We start from the raw sequence: 19344 nt of genomic DNA, 5'->3' as shown, positions 1-19344 counted from the left end.
GCCTGAGAGTTTCAGCCCCGTGGACAGCGACACTACCACGGAATCAACTGTGCTTCTTGTGGTCCTGTTGCAGACAGACTCTGCGTCCCAAATTGGCACCCTATGCCCTATACAGTGCCCTTCTTTTGACCAGGCCTGTAAGATTTTCAAATAGATTGCAGCTCAATCAATATTTAATGTATAATAGGGAAAACAGGTGTGTCCTCCCAGTGGGCTCTTTGAGAATAGCAGTGTTTTGGATGATACCTGTGCGTAATGGGAGATTATATTTCTGATCATTGTTTACACTTTCACGCAGTCCTATCTGTTGGCTATCGGCTGCCATGTCCATAATATATTTCACATTATTATTGTTGTGTAATCGAAAATAGTCATGTTATCATCTCTCTCTCTCTCTCTCTCTCTCTCTCTCTCTCTCTCTCTCTCTCTCTCTCTCTCTGTCTCTCGCTGTCTCTCTCTCTCTCTCTGTGTGCGCTGTGTCACAGTGCCTATAGGCCTAGCTACTGTGGCTTTAAGAAAGAAGACTGTTCTGTTGGCCCCTCATTGGATGTTACATGCAGACTGTGCACCAATAGTGTGCAGAACTGTACAAAAAGATCTACTCCCTCCCCCCAACCTCAGCATCGTAACCCTCACAATACTCAGAGCTGGAGGAGAGAGAGGGAGGCGTTCACACAGACGAATGTATAATGTCATTTAAACACAGTATCCTTTCCGATATCCAAACTTTAGAAACATGCTAAATGGAATATGCGTTCTGGAGATGCATTTTGATATAAAGCTCTTCGTTCTGGACAGTATTTTTGGAATTGTATTATAACGGATCAGGGATGACAAAGAGAATGGGATACCGAGACTGGAGATGGCTGGCTCTTTGGTGGCATAATTTCTTTCTCTTGTGGAGTACAATAGACGGACAGACTCGCTACACCATCTCGGAGGAACTGAAACAGGGCTCTGTGGTAGGAAATCTAGCCAAAGATCTGGGTTTGGGACTATCTGATTTTTTTGACCGTAAGCTGCGTGTCGCTTCTGAGGCTGGTAAGCAGTATTTCAATGTGGATGCGGGGAAGGGCGAGCTGGTCGTCAATGAGAGAATAGACAGAGAGACCTTATGCGGACAAAGCGCCAGCTGCGTTTTACCTCTGCAGGTTGTCATTGAAAACCCGTTACAGTTGCACCGAATTGAGGTGGAAATACGAGACATAAATGACAATTCGCCTAGTTTTCTTACAAAGGAGCTCACATTGAAAATAGCAGAATCGACAGTTGCGGGCGCACGTTTTCCTTTGGAGAGTGCAGAGGACCCTGACGTGGGCAGCAATTCCCTTAAATCCTATACTATTAGTAAAGATGAGTGTTTTACGTTGAAGGTAAAGGAGCTTGGTAATGGAAAGAAAATACCAGAACTAGTTTTAGAGAAGCCCTTAGACCGAGAGAAAAAATCTGTCCACAAGCTACTGTTAACAGCCCTAGATGGAGGCAATCCTGTCAGATCCGGGACGGCAGAGATAACTATTACTGTGCTTGACGTAAACGATAATTTTCCAGTATTTGAAAAGTCTGTGTACAAAGTTTCTATCCACGAAAATAGTGCAAAGGGGACATTTATGATTAAACTTAAAGCGACAGATATTGACGAGGGTCAAAATGGGGAGATAAACTATTCGTTTGGTGAGCGCACCCCTGAGTCTGTGCTTTCTACATTTAATATGGATCCAGACACAGGGGATATTTTTTTGAAGGGGGATTTAGATTTCGAAAGAGCTACAACATATGACATTGACATCACGGCGAGAGATGAAGGCACTCCTGAAATGGAAGGACACTGTCGCGTGCAGGTAGAGGTAATAGACGTTAACGACAATTCGCCTGAAATTGTCCTCACTTCCCAACCAAACCCGGTGCGCGAGAACGCGCCCAGTGGCACGGTAGTAGCTTTGATCAGTGCCCGGGACCTTGACTCCGGTAATAACGGTAAAGTGACGTTACAGCTCCCACGAGGTTATCCTTTTAGTCTGAAACCGTCCTATTCTAATAATTACGCACTGGTCACAAGTGATGTTTTAGACAGAGAGAGTTTCTCAGAGTATAATATTGAGATAACAGCCACTGATTCGGGCTCCCCTCCCCTGACTACCAAGAAAACTATACCAGTCACTATCATTGATGTCAACGACAACCCCCCTAAATTCTCTCAGCCCTTCTATAATGTATATTTAAAAGAGAATGGACTACCAGGATCCATGCTATCCTCAGTATCTGCATCTGACCTGGATTTCGGAGATAATGCCAAGATCTCCTACTCCATCCTAGACTCCAAAGCTCAGGACGTTTCTGTGTCTTCCTATGTGTACATGAACACTGATAACGGCAGTATCTACAGTATGCACTCGTTTGACTATGAGAAACTAAAGGTGTTTCAGATTCTGGTGCAGGCAAAGGACCACGGCTCTCCCTCTCTGAGCAGCAACGTCACTGTCCATGTTTTTATCCTGGACCAGAACGACAACGCCCCCGCTGTTATTTACCCCTCCGCTGCCCTGGGCTCGCTCTCTCACCAGAAGATGCCCCGCTTCGCTAAAGCAGGCCACCTCGTTACTAAGGTAACGGCCGTGGACGCAGACTCGGGCCATAACGCCTGGGTCTCGTATAAGCTGGCTGAGGCCACAGACACGTCTCTGTTCAGTGTCAATCTTTACACAGGGGAGGTGAGGACTAAACGCGCTGTGTCCGAACAGGACGACTCCTCTCAGAGGCTGCTTATAGAGATACAAGATGACGGGGAGCCGGTCCAGTCTGCCACGGTCACATTGACCATACAGGTAGAGGACGGGCTCCACGAACTCATCTCGGACCTTCGGCAGAAAGCGCCAGAGCCTAGTAAGAAAAGCGGGAGAATCACCCTGTATTTGATTCTCTCTCTGGCCTCGGTGTCCGTGCTGTCTCTGGTGACTTTTGTCATCTTAGCAGTCAAGTGCGTTAGAAACAGCAGGAGCAGCGGTAGTTGCTGCATGAGACGGGACGACTTGGACGGCTACAAGAACCCCAACAGAAACCTGCAGATTCAGCTCAACACTGACGGACCGATTAAGTACGTGGAGGTCCTAGGAGGGGACATGTTGTCTCAGAGTCAGTCCTTCAGGTCATGTCTCTCTCCCATGTCAGAGTTCAGTGATTTCACCTTCGTTAAGCCCAGCAGCAACACCGACTTTAAGGAGATGATCAACGTCCTAGACGCGTCTTTACCCGACAGCGCCTGGACCTTTGAGAGCCAGCAGGTGAGCGCTGTAGTGACGTGTAGTTTAATTGTGACACTTGGATATTGATAACAACCTATTTTTTGTATTCTGCTCTGTGATGCTTGTTAATTTGTGACGGATAGGCTATCAGCCTTATAATTAGGAATTAGAAAACTAGGATATCTTTACTGAAGCCATAGTATTGTAATTTAAATCAGATATCTGTGCTATCCAACCATGAAAAGTTTTCTATTTCATAAGTCAAAGTTTGCCTTTCCCGTGATATTTGGTTCTGGTCTTTCTGATTTATACGAATTATATCTTGACAGTAATTGGCTACAAAGTTATAATTGAAAACATGTATTTATTCTAGTATCGTGAGCTCAGCACAGAATAAAAAATGCTCAAATTGTGTTTTTTTTTTAGATGAATCCAAGTTCGCATGTGTATTATTTAGAAGCTGACATATGGCCGAGTTTATATTGGGCCTGTTGGGTACATACAAAATATCAAACTACTTACATGTTGTGCATGACGTTTGCTCTATCAGTCATCCGTTATCTACAAGGCTCAGCATTTCAGCACCATTGTTGTGGACAGCGACACACCCTGGTTGCTGAATCAGCTGTGCGGTTTTGTGGAAGCAATTGCAAACAGTTTGAGAGGTAGAAACAGAGAAGGTAGACAGAGACATTTATTTTTTCAGAAATAAGTGCTGCTCAGTTAATATTTATATAAACTCTGCATATATAATGTTCACGTAAATATTTTTTGTATATTTGTTTTATCTTGTTTTACATCTTTACTCATTCTTTAGGCCGAACTAAATTCTGTCCTTACTAATGTATTTATTTTACCACCAATATTGACAGTAGGGGAGAGTGGGGTAAATTGAGCCATTTTTATATTTCAGCATCACTCCGTAAATAAAAATAAAAAATAGTATTATTTCTAACGACGATACGGTATCTACACATATTTCAGGATGCTGTGTATCGCTGGAAATCATCAGCATTCATGTAAATATTACAACTTTTAAAACATAGCTTGTCCAAAAATGTTGGTCTCTTGGCAAAACTTAGTTGTGTAAGTTGAGCAGCTGGACAGGGTATGTTAAGGCGCCGATACACATTTCTGTACTGAATGAAATATTACCACTACCACTACCTTTTTAAAACCAAATCCACAGACGATGCAATCGCCATCACCATGAACACTGCCCTATTCCATCTGGACAAGAGGAATACCTACGTAAGAATGCTGTTCATTGACTGTAGCTCAGCATTCAACACCACAGTACCGTCCAAGCTCATCATTAAGCTTGAGGCCCTGGGTCTCAGCAATGCCCTGTGCTATTGGGTCCTGGACTTCCTGACGGGCCACCCCCGGGTGGTGAAGGTAGAAAACAACATGGACAAACTGAAATAGTCCACCCACACAGACAGTGTGATGAAGAAGGCGCAACAGCGCCTCTTCAACCTCAGGAGGCTGAAGAAATGTGGCTTTTCACCTAAAACCCTCACAAATATTAACAGATGCATAATTGAGAGCATCCTGTCTGGCTGTATCACCGCCTTGTATGGCAACTGCAACCGCAGGGTTCTCAGAGGGTGGTGTGGTCTGCACAACGCATCACAGGGGGGAAACTACCTGCCCTCCAAGACACCTACAGCACCCGATGTCACAGGAAGGCCAAAAAGATCATCAAGGACAACAACCACCCGAGCCACTGCCTGTTCACCCCGCTACCACCCAGAAGTCGAGGTCAGTACAGGTACATCAAAGCTGGGACCGAGAGACTGAAAAATAGATTCTATCTCAAGGCCATCAGACTGTTAAACAGCCATCACTAACACAGAGAGGCTGCTGCCTACTTACAGACTTGAAATCATTGGCCACTCTAACAAATGGATCTCTAGTCACTTTATTAATGCCACTTTAATAATGTTTGCATATCTTGCACTACTCATCCCATTTGTATACACTGTATTTCATACCATTTATTGCATCTTGCCTATGCTGCTCGGTCATTGCTCATCCATATATTTATATATACATATTCTTATTCAATCCCTTTACTTAGATTTGTGTGTATTAGGTAGTTGTTGTGGAATTGTTAGATTACTTGTTGATATGGCTGCACTGTCGGAACTAAAAGCACAAGCATTTCACTACACTCGCAATAACATCTGCTAACAGCCATGTGTATGTGACCAACAAAATGTGATTTGGTTTGATATATTTTTTTCCCAAAACACAATTCAATAAAATCACAATTGCTTTTTTTTGTCTTTTGAACATTTTTAAGCATCTTTTAACACCTAATAAACACTTTTTATGTACTTTTTTTTTTTTTTTTTTGCGTAGGCCAGGGGCCTCGTTTATAAAAATGTTCTTAGATGTATACTTGAACTTAGTCGTAATATCATTTCCGACGGTGTGCTTGCGTTCAATTCATAAAAGATACTGAGCATAAAAAAACTTGCTTGCGCAGGTTCTAAGAAGCCCGTTTGTAACGTACGCACCTGTGATCTATAAATCTCAAATGAACTTAAAATTGACGGCACATGAACGCGCCTTACAATCAGCGATTTCCCCTTATAGAATGCCAGCACAAATGAGGGTTTAGTCAGGAATAGCCATGGATCATAACTCTCTCCCTTCTAAAAGCAGTTTTCGATGTCTTCCAATAACACAAGAACAGCCACGGTTACTTTAAAAAAAAACATTTACACGCTATTTATAGAACACCGCATCCTGTTTTTAATTCAAAACACCTTGCGTCTGTTTATTGTTTATAAAGCTAATGCAAAGTTCACCACAGGCTTGGAGGCATATGTGTCCCAAGCTGCAATCCCCCTACATAACCAGCAGGAAAATCACTTACGGCAAGTCCAGACTTTGAGATCCTTTCCACGTCAAAGTAAGGTTTTATAAATAACTACGTATATGTGGTTTTCTGCGTAAGTCATACTTAAGATCAAAATGGATCGTAAGTCCGTTTTAAAAATGAGGCCCCAGGTCCTGTTGTTACCTCTTACCCCAGCAATAATGCTGTGCATTACCCCTCAACTTACCCCAAGGCAAACATTTTGGACTATATTAGCCTACACAGCTACTGTAAAAGGATGCACTTTCATGTTAAGTTTAGGACCTCATATTGCAGCTGAGACCCAACTGATGTATAGAACAATTTTAAAAGTATCTACTTTTGTTTAGATACAAGTATCATGAACCTCTAACACAACAAATTAATTTGAATTTGTGAAAATCCGTTTATTGGACATACAATGCTTACCACTTTATCTATGTGGTTTCTTCCTTCACATACTCCATGAAATGATGACCTTTTCTTAAGCATTTGGTCGAATTATGCATTTTGTGTATGGTTTCCTAGAAACAAGGGCAGCTCAACTTACCCCACTCTCCCCTATGCTATATTGTATATTATAGACTGGGTGGTTCGACCCCTCAATGCTGATTGGCTGACAGCCGTGGTATATCAGACCGTGGACTATGGATATGACAAAACATTTATTTTTACTGCTCTAGTTACGTTGGTAAGCAGTTTATAATAGCACTAAGGCTTCTCAGGAGTTTGTGATATATGGCCAATATGCCACGGCTAAGACCTGTATCCAGGTACTCTCCTTTGCGTCGTACATAAGAACTATTCTTAGCCATGGTATATTGGCCATATACCACACCAACTCGGGCTTTATTGTTTAAATGAAAAATACAGTCACTTTATCCACTCCCTCTCTCTATGCCAGTTAAAGTGCTTTAAGCAGAGCCTGGCTGCTGTGGCTTTAAGAAGTCTATTCTGTTGGCCCCTTATTGGATGCTAGAGCTGCACGCTGTGCACCAATAGTGCGCAGAACTGTACAAAGAGATCTACTCCCTCCCCCCAGCCTCAGCACAGTTACCCTTACAATACTCAGAGCTGGAGAAGAGAAAGGGATGCGCTCACACACACGGAGACACAATATCATCTAAACACTTTAACATTACCGTGATACAACATTTATAGAAACATGCTACATGGAATATGCGTTCTGGAGATTCATTTTGATATGAACGTCTTTGTTCTGGACAGTAGTTTTGGAATTGTGTTATAACGGATCAGGAATGACAAAGAGAATGGGATACCGAGACTGGAGATGGCTGGCTCTTTGGTGGCATTATTTCTTTCTTTTGTGGAGTACAATAGACGGACAGACTCGCTACACCATCTCGGAGGAACTGAAACAGGGCTCTGTGGTAGGAAATCTAGCCAAAGATCTGGGTTTGGGACTATCTGAGTTTTTTGACCGTAAGCTGCGTGTCGCCTCTGAGGCTGGTAAGCAGTATTTCAGCGTGGATGCGGGGAAGGGCGAGCTGGTCGTGAATGAGAGAATAGACAGAGAGACTTTATGCGGACAAAGCGCCAGCTGCGTTTTACCTCTGCAGGTTGTCATTGAGAACCCGTTACAACTGTATCGTGTTGAGGTTGAAATACAAGATATAAATGATAATTCTCCAAGTTTCCCTTCCAAACAACACCCGTTAGAGATAGCTGAAACAACTGCGGCAGGTGTACGTTTTCCCTTGGAAAGCGCACAAGACCCAGATGTGGGAAGTAATTCTCTAAAGTCATACATTCTTAGTAAAGATGAATGTTTTACTTTAAAGGTAAAAGAACTCTCTGGCGGCAGAAAGGTACCAGAACTAGTCTTGACCAAAGCTCTGGACCGAGAAAAAAAAACGGTCCATAATCTATTGTTGACAGTTGTAGACGGGGGCAACCCAGTGAGATCCGGAACCTCGCAGATAACTATTACAGTTCTCGATGTAAATGATAATGTGCCCGTTTTTGAAAATGCAGTGTATAAAGTTTCTGTAAGTGAAAAAAGCGCAGAGGGCACTTTCATAGTTAATCCTAGAGCAACAGACGCCGATGACGGACAGAATGGACAGATAGAATATTCGTTCGGTGTCCATACGTCAGACTCGGTGCTATCTGTTTTTGAGATTGATTTTCTAACAGGAAAAATCATTTTAAAAGGGCAATTAGATTTTGAGAGCGCTGCAAATTATGAAATTGACATCAGTGCGAAAGACAAAGGTAGCCCTAGAATGGAGGGACATTGTAGTGTGCAGGTAGATGTAGCAGATGTAAATGACAACTCTCCCGAAATAATTTTAACCTCCAAACCAAGTCCTCTGCGTGAGGATGCACCGAGTGGCACGGTAGTAGCTTTGATCGGTGCCCGGGACCTAGACTCCGGTAATAACGGTAAAGTGACGTTACAGCTCCCACGAGGTTATCCTTTCAGTCTGAAACCTTCCTTTTCTAATAATTACGCACTGGTCACAAGTGGAGTTTTAGACAGAGAGAGTTTCTCAGAGTATAATATTGAGATAACAGCCACTGATTCAGGCTCCCCTCCCCTGACTACCAAGAAAACTATACCAGTCAGCATCATTGATATCAACGACAACCCCCCTAAATTCACTCAGCCTTCCTACAATGTATTTTTAAAAGAGAATGGACCACCAGGATCCTTGCTATCCTCAGTATCTGCATCTGACCTGGATTTCGGAGATAATGCCAAGATTTCCTACTCCATCCTAGAGTCCAAAGTGCAGGATGTGTCTCTATCCTCCTATGTGTACATTAACTCTGACAACGGCAGTATCTACAGTATGCACTCGTTTGACTATGAGAAACTAAAGGTGTTTCAGATTCTGGTGCAGGCCAAGGACCACGGCTCTCCCTCTCTGAGCAGCAACGCCACTGTCCATGTTTTTATCCTGGACCAGAACGACAACGCCCCCGCTGTTATTTACCCCTCTGCTGCCCTGGGCTCGCTCTCTCACCAGAACATGCCCCGCTCCGCTAAAGCAGGCCACCTGGTTACTAAGGTAACGGCTGTGGACGCAGACTCGGGCCATAACGCCTGGATCTCATATAAACTGGCTGAGGCCACAGACACGTCTCTGTTCAGTGTCAATCTTTACACGGGGGAGGTGAGGACTAAACGTGCTGTGTCCGAGCAGGACGATTCCTCTCAGAGGCTGCTTATAGAGATGCAAGATGACGGGGAGCCAGTCCAGTCCGCCACGGTCACATTGTCCATACAGGTAGAGGACGGGCTCCACGAACCCATCTTGGATCCTCGGCAGAAAGCGCCAGAGCCTAGCAAGAAAAGCGGGAGAATCACCCTGTATTTAGTCCTCTCTCTGGCCTCGGTGTCCGTCCTGTCTATGGTGACCTTCATCATCTTAGCAGTCAAGTGCGTTAGAAACAGCAGGAGCAGCGGTAGTTGCTGCATGAGACGGGACGACTTGGACGGCTACAAGAACCCCAACAGAAACCTGCAGATTCAGCTCAACACTGACGGGCCGATTAAGTACGTGGAGGTCCTGGGAGGGGATATGATGTCTCAGAGTCAGTCCTTCAGGTCCTGTCTCTCTCCCATGTCAGAGTTCAGTGATTTCACCTTCGTTAAGCCCAGCAGCACCACTGACTTTAAGGAGATGATCAACGTCCTAGACGCGTCTTTACCCGACAGCGCCTGGACCTTTGAGAGCCAGCAGGTGAGCGGTGAGCTGTACCATTGTCACGATTATGATTCCTGACTCTAGTGCCTTTAATATGATGTCCTATCATGAGGATTCAGAGTTTAGTTTTCCTATAGGCTATGATGTCATCATCAGTGAGTGGAGACCAACCCACCTCGAGACGTTTAAAGTATCAGGGTGCAGCTTATGTACAAGATAATCGCTCTGTAGCCTATACTGCCTTGGAAATAATAAACTTAAAAAAAGGTAGGGGCGTGGATCAGAAAACCAGTCAGTATCTGGGGTGACCACCATTTGCCCCATCCAGCGTGACACATCTCCTTCACATTGAGTTTATCAGGCTGTTGATTGTGGCCTGTGGAGTGTTGTCCCACTCCTCTTCAATGTCTGTGTGAAGCTGCTGGATATTGGCGGGAACTGGAACACACTGTCGAACATGTCAATCCAGAGCATCCCAAACATGCTCAATGGGTGACATATCTGGTGAGCATGCAGGCCATGGGAGAAGTGGGACATTTTCAGCTACTAGGAAATGTGTACAGATCCTTGCGACATGGGGCCGTGCATTATCATGCAGAAACATGAGGTTACGGCGGCAGATGAATGACACGACAGTGAGCCTTACACTGTAAAAATCAAACGTTTTTTGATAAATTTAAACTGTGGGGGATCCCCTATAAGTTCTTTGAATAACCCCTTTTAATGGTTCCTCAAATAACCTTTTGAATAAGCTTTTGGGGTAAATGTTTTAACTACCCCCCCCCCCTCCAATATTATTATACGCATAACAATAACAACAATGATCCAATATTTTAGTTGTCAGTGTTTATTATGATTTTAGTGGCAAAGCAGAATTAAAACATCCAAATATGAGAAACTCCCAGCAGAGCCCCAAGTATAATGGGTATATCCTCTGGCGTGTTGGTGTTAGTGTTCTCCGTATCTGTAACGATTCTCGTCCTCGTCTGATGAGGAATATGAAGGATCGGACCAAAATGCAGCGTGGTACGTGTCCATGTTAACTTTGTTAACCTGAACACAAAATAACAAAGGTGAAAAAACAAAACAGTCCTATCAGGTGACAAAACACAAAACAGGAAACAACTACCCACAAACACAGGTTACCTAAGTATGGTTCTCAATCAGAGACGATGATAGACAGCTGCCTCTGATTGGGAACCATACCAGGCCAAACACAGAAGTACAAAACATAGAACAAAAACATAGAATGCCCACCCCAACTCACGCCCTGACCAAACCAAAAAATAGAGACTAAGAGGAACTAAGGTCAGAACGTGACAGTATCCATCGGCAGAATGATTTTTCCAGTGAATGGTGATCGAACAGGGTTTCCTGTTATATTCATCAGTGTAGAGAGGGTCAAGTCTGTGAATCCCCAAAATAGTCATTATACAGATGACTAACAAAACATGCACACAACAGTATTCTTACACCTTGTCCATAATGTAGAAGCCTATGGGGTATTCATTGAAGAGGTAAGGGAGGCGGGTGGTAAGTGGGCTCTGCATAACACACCAATAGCAATTTATATACCTTTGTATGCCTCCTCGTCGGTATACCTGTAGACACAAGAGTGAACCGTTCAGTCACCTGCACCCAATACAGCTAGTATTCAAACATTATTCTTAAAGCCTACATATTCTCACCTCTTTGTTGATTTGATATCCAATGAATTGTGTCCATTTTCTGTTTTTTAGAAAGATTTGCACAAATATGAAACGATAGACGGTATCATCATAAAACAATATTGATAGATTTCACACAAGGGACCAAAACTTACCTTTAATTGAGGGGATCTTTACATTTTTTCGGTTAATTGCCTGCACCTGCTGTCCTTTCAAATTCAAATCCAAATGTTTCAGTTGGGCAGTTAGGTTCTTGCAAGAAACCCCACCAACTAAAGAGATTCCCTCGATGAACCCCACCTCCCATGGTGGTCTTGGAATAACCTTTTTGGGGGCTATTTTCTGTGCCAAGTACTGAACATAGGTTATTCAAAGAACTGTGAGGATCTTAGAGGAACCCTTGTTGAATCCTTCATTTGTAGAGTACAGGATCTCGTCACAGTAGCTCTGTGCATTCAAATTGCCACCAATAAAATACAATTGTGTTCATTGTCAATAGCTTATGCTTGCCCATTCCATAACCCCACCAGCACCATGGGGTACTCTGTTCACAACATTGACATCAGCAAACTGCTCACCCATACAACACCATACACGCTGTCTGCCAGTTGAACCTGGGATTTATTCCGTGAAGAGCACACATCTCCAGCATGCCATCGGAGGTGAGCATTTACCCACTATAGTCGGTTACAACGCCGAACTGCAGTCTGGTTAAGACCCCGGTGAGAATGACGAGTATGCAGATGAGCTTCCCTGAGACGGTTTCTGACCGTTTGTGCAGAAGTTCTTCAGTTGTGCAAACCCACAGTTTCATCAGCTGTCAGGGTGGCGGGTCTCAGATGATTCCGCAGGTGAAGAAGCCGGATGTGGAGGTCCTGGGCTGGAAATGGTTACACGTGGTCTGAGGTTGTGAGACCCGGTTGGACGTACTGCCAAATTCTCTATAACAACATTAGAGGTGATTATTGGATTATGGTAGAGAAATGAACATTCAATTCTCTGGCAACATCTCTGGTGGACATTCCTGCAGTCCGCATGCCAATTGCACACTACCCTCAACACTTCAGATATCTGTGGCAGGGGGCCGGAGAAATTCATGTTCATCACTCACCACATTAGTTCATCAGATGTACCAAAAAATATATTTTTTCTGCAAAAAACAAATCAATGCTATTTAACTAACTACATTTTTCCTTGTTGGACCTGGGTTTACAATGTATCCAATTTCGGTTTGTGTTGTTTTGTAGCAAGAGCGTTTGGCACGTGTCGGCACATATTGCGTCATGATTGCAAGGTGTCCCGATATATTTTCCAACTGTCCAGATATCTTTTCCAACTGTCCCGTTGTCTGGTTATAATGTCCATTCTGGAATGCCCTTCTAGCCAATCAGAAATGAGTATTCAACAATGCTGTGGTATTAGATAGAATGTCAGCCTAATATTAGCACCAAAACATTCTTACCCGTATCTACATTCACCTTAATGTTGTAGCCTATGAGAATGGATGATATCTGGATCTGCAGGTTAATAAATGTTTGCAAAGTAGTTCAGAAAAAGGTTTTACGGTTCACACTTATCAACAGCTCATGATTTCTTTTAAATGTGAAATATTTTTGGCTATTCATAACAGTAATTACATGTAGGTTTATCCAAATATGGAATTTACATCAGTCAAATGATTACTTCGTTAGCTTACCAGTGAACAATACGGATTTCTTTAGGCCTATATCATAGCGTTATACTTTCTCATTAAAGTATTTTGTCAATAGGCCTACAGTAGAAATTGCACGGGATCAAACGTGATAAGTTCATATGTCATTCATTATCTGTTTAAGCAGGCCTAATACATACAAAGAGATGTAAGTAGGCCAAAGGTTGTTATGTTAGTTATCAATGGCATTGCTGCCTCCTTGCCAAGACCCAATCTGTGGTTTACATCATGGCACATGGTTCAAACGGTATCAACACCTCTGGAAAGTAAATCATTTGATAACCATGCCGCCTTGCGGCTACGTCCATCATTGCAATTTGATCATGAGTCCATCAGTTACTTTGCGTAACTTTGAATATAAGCAATGTAAGTAGTTATGTTCATTGACAAAACATAGTAACAAGTTCATACTTACTCTTGTGGTTTTATACCCACCCTTCGTGCCGGTCTGTGCTTTAAGCGCTTGGAAATGGCATAAGTCGCTTTTTTTAAATGATATTATTTTATAAGTTCCATGGCCTCGTCGTCGTGAATTCTGAGTTGTTTTGCTCTAAAGGTAATGTCTTTAGCGTGTAACATGTGTCTACCTTGATGGTAAATCCAAAATGAGTGCCCTCTAAGTTTTCACTCACTCTCTGCTTTGTGAGAGAGTTCTGTGTGGGGAGCGAGTCCCGGCTTCTCGGCCAATAGGAAACGGGTGTCTGTGTCCCCGCCCCAGAGAGGAGCAGAGCAGAGGAGACGAGTGTGGAGAGTTTTAGCCGATCCTTCATGGAGTTTTACTTTTCCTCTTTTTTTATTTTCCGTATAGAATTAGGGCGTCATGATAACTTCTAAACTTCCCACCGCACTTTTTCTTAAACGGAAGTGTTTACCGACAGCCTGGTAGCGTCGTTTTCCCGAGACTATAGATGAGTTACGGTAAAATATTAACTTTGAACATTTTCCATCCCCCGGACCCCGCGGATCCCTCATAATGGAATCCAGACAGAGGAAAGGCTACGGAGGGTGGCCAGTGCTGAGTCTATGGTTTTCTCTGGCGTGCTTTACAGGCGCGACCGCGCAACTCAGCTACTCTATTTTGGAGGAGCTAAGACCCGGGGCTGTGGTCGGGAATATCGCTAAGGATTTGGGCCTCACGGTTCAGAGGATAATTCAGAGAAAATTGCGGGTGATCTCGGAATCTAACGCGCAGTACTTCGAGGTAAACCATGCGACTGGGGATTTGGTTATTAGACAGACAATTGACAGGGAACACATGTGCGAATTAAGTTCAACGTGTTCACTACATCTTGAGATTGTACTTGAGAACCCTTTAGCAATACATCGGGTTCTTGTGGATATTGTGGATGCGAATGACAATGCGCCGCAGTTTTCCACTAAGAATATTTCCTTGGAGATATCAGAGGCGGCCGCGCCGGGCACTCGGTTCCGACTGGAGAGTGCGCACGACCCAGATGTGGGTATCAACTCTCTGCGCACTTATCACCTCGCACCCAACGACTGCTTTGTTTTGAATGTGGAAACGAAAAGTGACGGGAGTAAGTTCCCGGAATTAGTTTTAGAGAAGGCTTTGGATAGGGAGACGCAGGCCTCGTTTCGCCTGTTGCTCACCGCGGTAGACGGGGGAAAGCCGGAGAAGTCTGGATCCACTCTTTTACTCATAAAAATTCTGGATGTCAATGACAATGCGCCCGTCTTTGAAGAGCCGGTGAAAAAAGTTAGCATTTTGGAGAATGTTGAACCGGGCACTTTAGTAACGAAACTGAACGCGACCGATGCGGATTACGGTCAGAATGGGCAGATCTCCTTCCTGTTTAGTAAATACACGCAGGACCGGGTGCTCAAGCTATTCAGTGTGGATTCTAAAACCGGGGAGATCCGTGTAAATGGCCAGGTGGACTATGAGACAGCGAATGAATATCACATCACCGTGCAGGCCAGGGATGGGGGAACCCCCGCCATGGAGGGTTCCTGTAACATTATAGTTGACGTCACTGATGTGAATGACAATTCTCCAGAGGTAACGTTGACGTCACTGACCAGTCCCATCAGAGAGGACGCAGCTCCTGGTACAGTCATTGCCCTCATCAGTGCAAGGGACCTGGACTCTGGTAAGAATGGGGAGGTGACATTAAAGGTCCAGTCCGGCCTGCCCTTCAAACTCAACTCTGCCTTTGGTGAGCACTACAATCTCGTCACGGATGGCAACCTGGACCAAGAGACCATCGCAGAGTACACTGTGGTCATCATGGCGACCGACGCGGGCTCCCCTCCCCTGTCTTCGCGGACGACCTTCGTGGTCAAGCTATCAGATGTGAACGACAACGCTCCTTCTTTCTCCCAGCCCTCCTACTCAGTGGACGTCCCTGAGAACAACGATCTCAGCACCCCCATCACCATGGTGACGGCCTCTGACCCGGACACAGGGGACAACGCCCGTGTCTCCTTCTCCATCCTGCCCAGCATGGTTCAGGGCTCCCCCATTTCCTCCTATGTCTACATCAACCCAGAGACTGGACATATCTACAGCATGCGTTCCCTAGACTATGAGACCCTCAATGCCTTCCGTATCGAGGTGCAGGCCCGAGACGCCGGGGCGCCACCCCGGACTGCCAACGTCACCGTGCATGTGTTCGTAGTGGATCTTAACGACAACGCGCCCCTCATCGTATATCCCCCCTTCCCCCAGGACACGGGGCTGCTGCTGAGTGTACCCCAGTCGGCTGGGCCGGGTCATCTCATTAATAAACTAGTAGGGGTGGACCCTGATAGTGGACATAATGCTTGGCTGTTCTACTCCATCGCCCCAGGGCCACACGCTGGTCTCTTCCGCATCGCCCTCCACACAGGGGAGCTCCGCACCGCCCGCAAACTAGCCGAGGAGGAGGGCGGCTCCGCCTATGACATCATCGTGGTCGTCCAGGACAACGGCGAGCCCACTCTCTCCACCACTGTGGCCATCACAGTAACCGTGGAGGAGAAGGGTGCCAGCGACGCCGCTACGGACAACCGGAAGACGTCTGGGATGCGTCGCACCGGCATGCCTGACATCACCCTGTACCTCATCATCTCGCTGGCCTGTGTCTCGGCCGTGTTCTTCCTCACCTTCCTCATCCTCATGGTGCGATGCCTCCGCCACCGCAGCGACCTCGGAGGGACAGGCTGCTGCTACAGCCGCCACCGGCCCAGCAGGGCCCACCATCAGAGACCCAGCAAGGACCTCCACCTGCAGCTCAACACAGACGGACCCATCCGTTACATGGAGGTGGTGGGAGGAGCTCAGGACCCCCCAGGAACACGGACCTACAGACCCTGCTACTCCACCATCTCCAGCCGAAGTGACTTTGTGTTTGTCAAGACGCCCATGATGAGTCACAACAACACCCTCAGCATGACGCTCAACAGGAAGCACCTAATGAACTCAGCCATTGAGGTGAGGGCCCTGGGGGGAGGAGGCGGGATACTGGCCAATCGAGTATTGTGAAAATCACTTGACCAATGACATAGGTCTGTAAGTACTAGGTTATAAGCATTGACATTGAAGGTTTTATCCTAAGATCCTGGTCTTTATTGACTTAGCTTACCCAATTGAGCCTGCTGACCTAGACTGACTAAGTCACGTAGCAATGCAGTATTTATCCTAAAGCCTAGTGTTGTTGACCCTCAACCCTCTCTTCATGATGTGTGTGGTATAGTAGATAGCTCATATAACTGTCACCCTGCTAGCCAGTGAGGGGAGGAAATGAAGGAGGGGAGAATTGCTTTAATATTTCATAGGAGATGCAGTCTCCCTCGCTCTCTCGGACTTCCAATTACTAAACGAGATCAGCAGGGAAGCACTGTTCTACAAGAGAAAGAGGGAGAGAGGGAATGGATGGATTGGAGTGCAGAGAGGGATAGAGGGGAAGAGGGGATGGGTTGGTTTTGACAGATGGAGAGGAGGAGAGTAACGACAGATGAAAAAAGATACCAGAGCTTAGAGTAATAGCATAGTGAGATAGGAAGTGGAGGGGGACCGGATGACAGAGAGCGAGGAAGAGAGAGGGGGGTGGAAAAGAGGAGGGGGTGTGAGGAAGGGGGAGGATGGAACAGAGGGAGGGAAAGAGAGAAAAGGGGGAATGGGTCAAAGAGTAAAGCGGTGGCTGAAAAAAAAAGGGAATTCCAGGGGTCAGCACGCGACCTCACTTCCTGTTGTCCTCTGAACCTTGATTGGTTCCATGCCATGTCTGAGTCACATGGCCAACCGTGACCTCACCCTGTGTGGCTGTCTGTGTGCCTGTGGCTGCAGCTCTAGTCAAACATTCCCAAACCTCATTCCCAGAGCACTTGTTAGGAAATACCATTTCACTCTGTTTTCCGGGGTGTGGATGAAAAGTCATGTTCTGACTGTCCACATGCAGTACATGCAGAGGACCCCTCCCTGTTCACTGACTAACTGTGTATATCTTCATTTCCAAGATGGCTGCCAGAGCTCTAGTTTTGATGATTCATGTAGAGAGACTCAGTGGCCTCTTTCTCCTTTTTCATTTGTTTAATCCCTTTTTCATTTAGCCTAGCTAGTGATTATAGTTTTGGTAAAGTCCCTACAGGAAGAGGGCAGTGGGTAGTGTGCTGGTTTAGTTTGTCATAATGCCTGTTGTCTAGGCTATGTGTCTCTGGTGAATTACACAGCTTATATCTCATGATGGGAGAGCACGGGTGTTTTCCTGGTTATCTGATTTTCTATTGGTCTGTTTTTCCTTTCGTGACTGTCATGGTCATCATGACTCTCCCTCTCTCTGTCTATCTCTCTCTCTGTGTCTCTTTCTTTCTCTCTCTCTCTCGCTCTCTCTCTCTACACCGGGGTCGTTAGGGTACCATCTGTCTCCCTGCTCCAGTGACACGTGTAGTACAGCAACGATAGAGGGAGGGCGAGAAGGATGGAGGGAAAGCGAGAAAGACAGTGAGGGAATCACATTACGCACGTGTGCCGCAGTGACAGACAGATTGGCCTCTAATGGACTAGCGCCACAGAGGGGACACAATCAGCGTGTGTGTATACAGTGTATAGTCAGGCGCTCCAAGCCCTACAGCAAGATGTAATCTTAGCAAGGCCCTATGTCCCCAGGGTCCCATTGTGGCAAACAGAGTGACTTCTCCTCTCATTTCAATAGCAGTGTGTAGTTCCTCCTCAAAGGCCTTTTGTATATAGAACCGTCGGAGTGTGTAGTTGTGAGCGTGTAGTACTGAGTGTGTAGTACAAACCCCCACATTGAGCGTATGTGTGTGCGGTCGCATTTACATTATGTGGCTAGATCTGTATGTCAGGGTCTGCGCACACCCTGGTCGCAAGAAAGAGACGTCGATTTTGGACGTTTGTAAAGGTCCTGAGGACGTCGACAGGTGCCTTCGTCGGCCACTCCCCAAAAACAAAAGACCGCACAAGCTCTTGGCTCAAACTCGGCAGGCTCAGAGCCAGAGCGCGCTGCTTCAGTTCTCCAGCGAGCAAGGAGAGTACCGGAATGATACTTAATGGAAGCCGCGTATTGTTTAGTTTTAAGCCTTCGCCAAGCCATAGCCCTTTACCTTAACCACTTGGAGTGAATTCCCAAACTTAACCCTTCGAGTCGTTTCTGTCTGAACCCTGTAACCTTTCGGAGTTAACCCATTCATTCTGTGTGGTTACAGAGTTATCATCCAATTGCGGCAAATTCCCGAAATGGAACTATGAAATCAGGTTACATGGCGCCTGGTCACGTGCAACAACTAGATGTGGGAGCGTTTTGTAAATACTCTGTTCTCGCGGATGAAGAAGCAGCACACGCTGCCAATCGGCCCGCGTGGCTCGGTGAACCCGTCCCGGAGTCATCTACAGGATCATATGGCGTGTGACTGTGACTCAGTGTGGTCCAGTGTGTCAGTATAAATCTCACCAAAAGCCTTTCCCCTTGTTTTCGTCTCTCATGTTGTCTCCAGTCCTGGACTTATCCTCCTTGCGGGTCCTGCATTGTCGACTCTGTCTCTAGGATCCGTATAGCTTTCAGTATTAGGATTCATGATAATCTGTTTCCCCCCCAGTGTCATCATCTGAATGGCTTAGAAGGACAATGGAACTGAAAAGCATTTATTGTGATAGCCGGGAGAATATTGTGTGGGAGTTGGTGTGTGGGGATGTGGGTTGGGAGTCTGTTAGGACTTCCTC

General features: G+C 45.6%; 1 protein-coding gene and 1 long non-coding RNA gene across 32 annotated transcripts in view; one reads left to right on the top strand and one right to left on the bottom strand.

Moving 5' to 3' along the window:
- Positions 1-19344, top strand: part of LOC110488686 (protocadherin gamma-C5-like) — a 207731-nt gene that overhangs the window by 170425 nt on the left and 17962 nt on the right. The window contains exon 1 of one of the 31 annotated variants that reach the window (XM_036942779.1): positions 586-3281. The exons of 28 other annotated variants lie outside the window; for them this stretch is intronic. In XM_036942779.1, the coding sequence (XP_036798674.1) occupies positions 831-3281 (2451 nt within the window). In that variant the 5' untranslated portion in view covers positions 586-830. Of the gene's footprint in view, positions 1-585; positions 3282-13863; positions 16597-19344 lie in introns of those variants that run through there. 2 more of the 31 variants (XM_036942776.1, XM_036942777.1) reach the window with 2 other exon arrangements.
- Positions 10617-13785, bottom strand: LOC118938693. The gene is made up of 2 exons (XR_005035905.1): positions 11261-13785; positions 10617-10838 (listed from the first exon to the last, which is right to left on the bottom strand). It is a non-coding gene; the product is annotated as an uncharacterized LOC118938693 (long non-coding RNA).

The sequence above is a fragment of the Oncorhynchus mykiss genome, chromosome 14 (assembly GCF_013265735.2).
Source record: "Oncorhynchus mykiss isolate Arlee chromosome 14, USDA_OmykA_1.1, whole genome shotgun sequence".
In the NCBI taxonomy this organism is placed as follows: domain Eukaryota; kingdom Metazoa; phylum Chordata; class Actinopteri; order Salmoniformes; family Salmonidae; genus Oncorhynchus; species Oncorhynchus mykiss.
The sequence above is the reverse complement of the archived record's forward strand: the minus strand, read 5'-3'. Positions and strand labels throughout refer to the sequence as shown.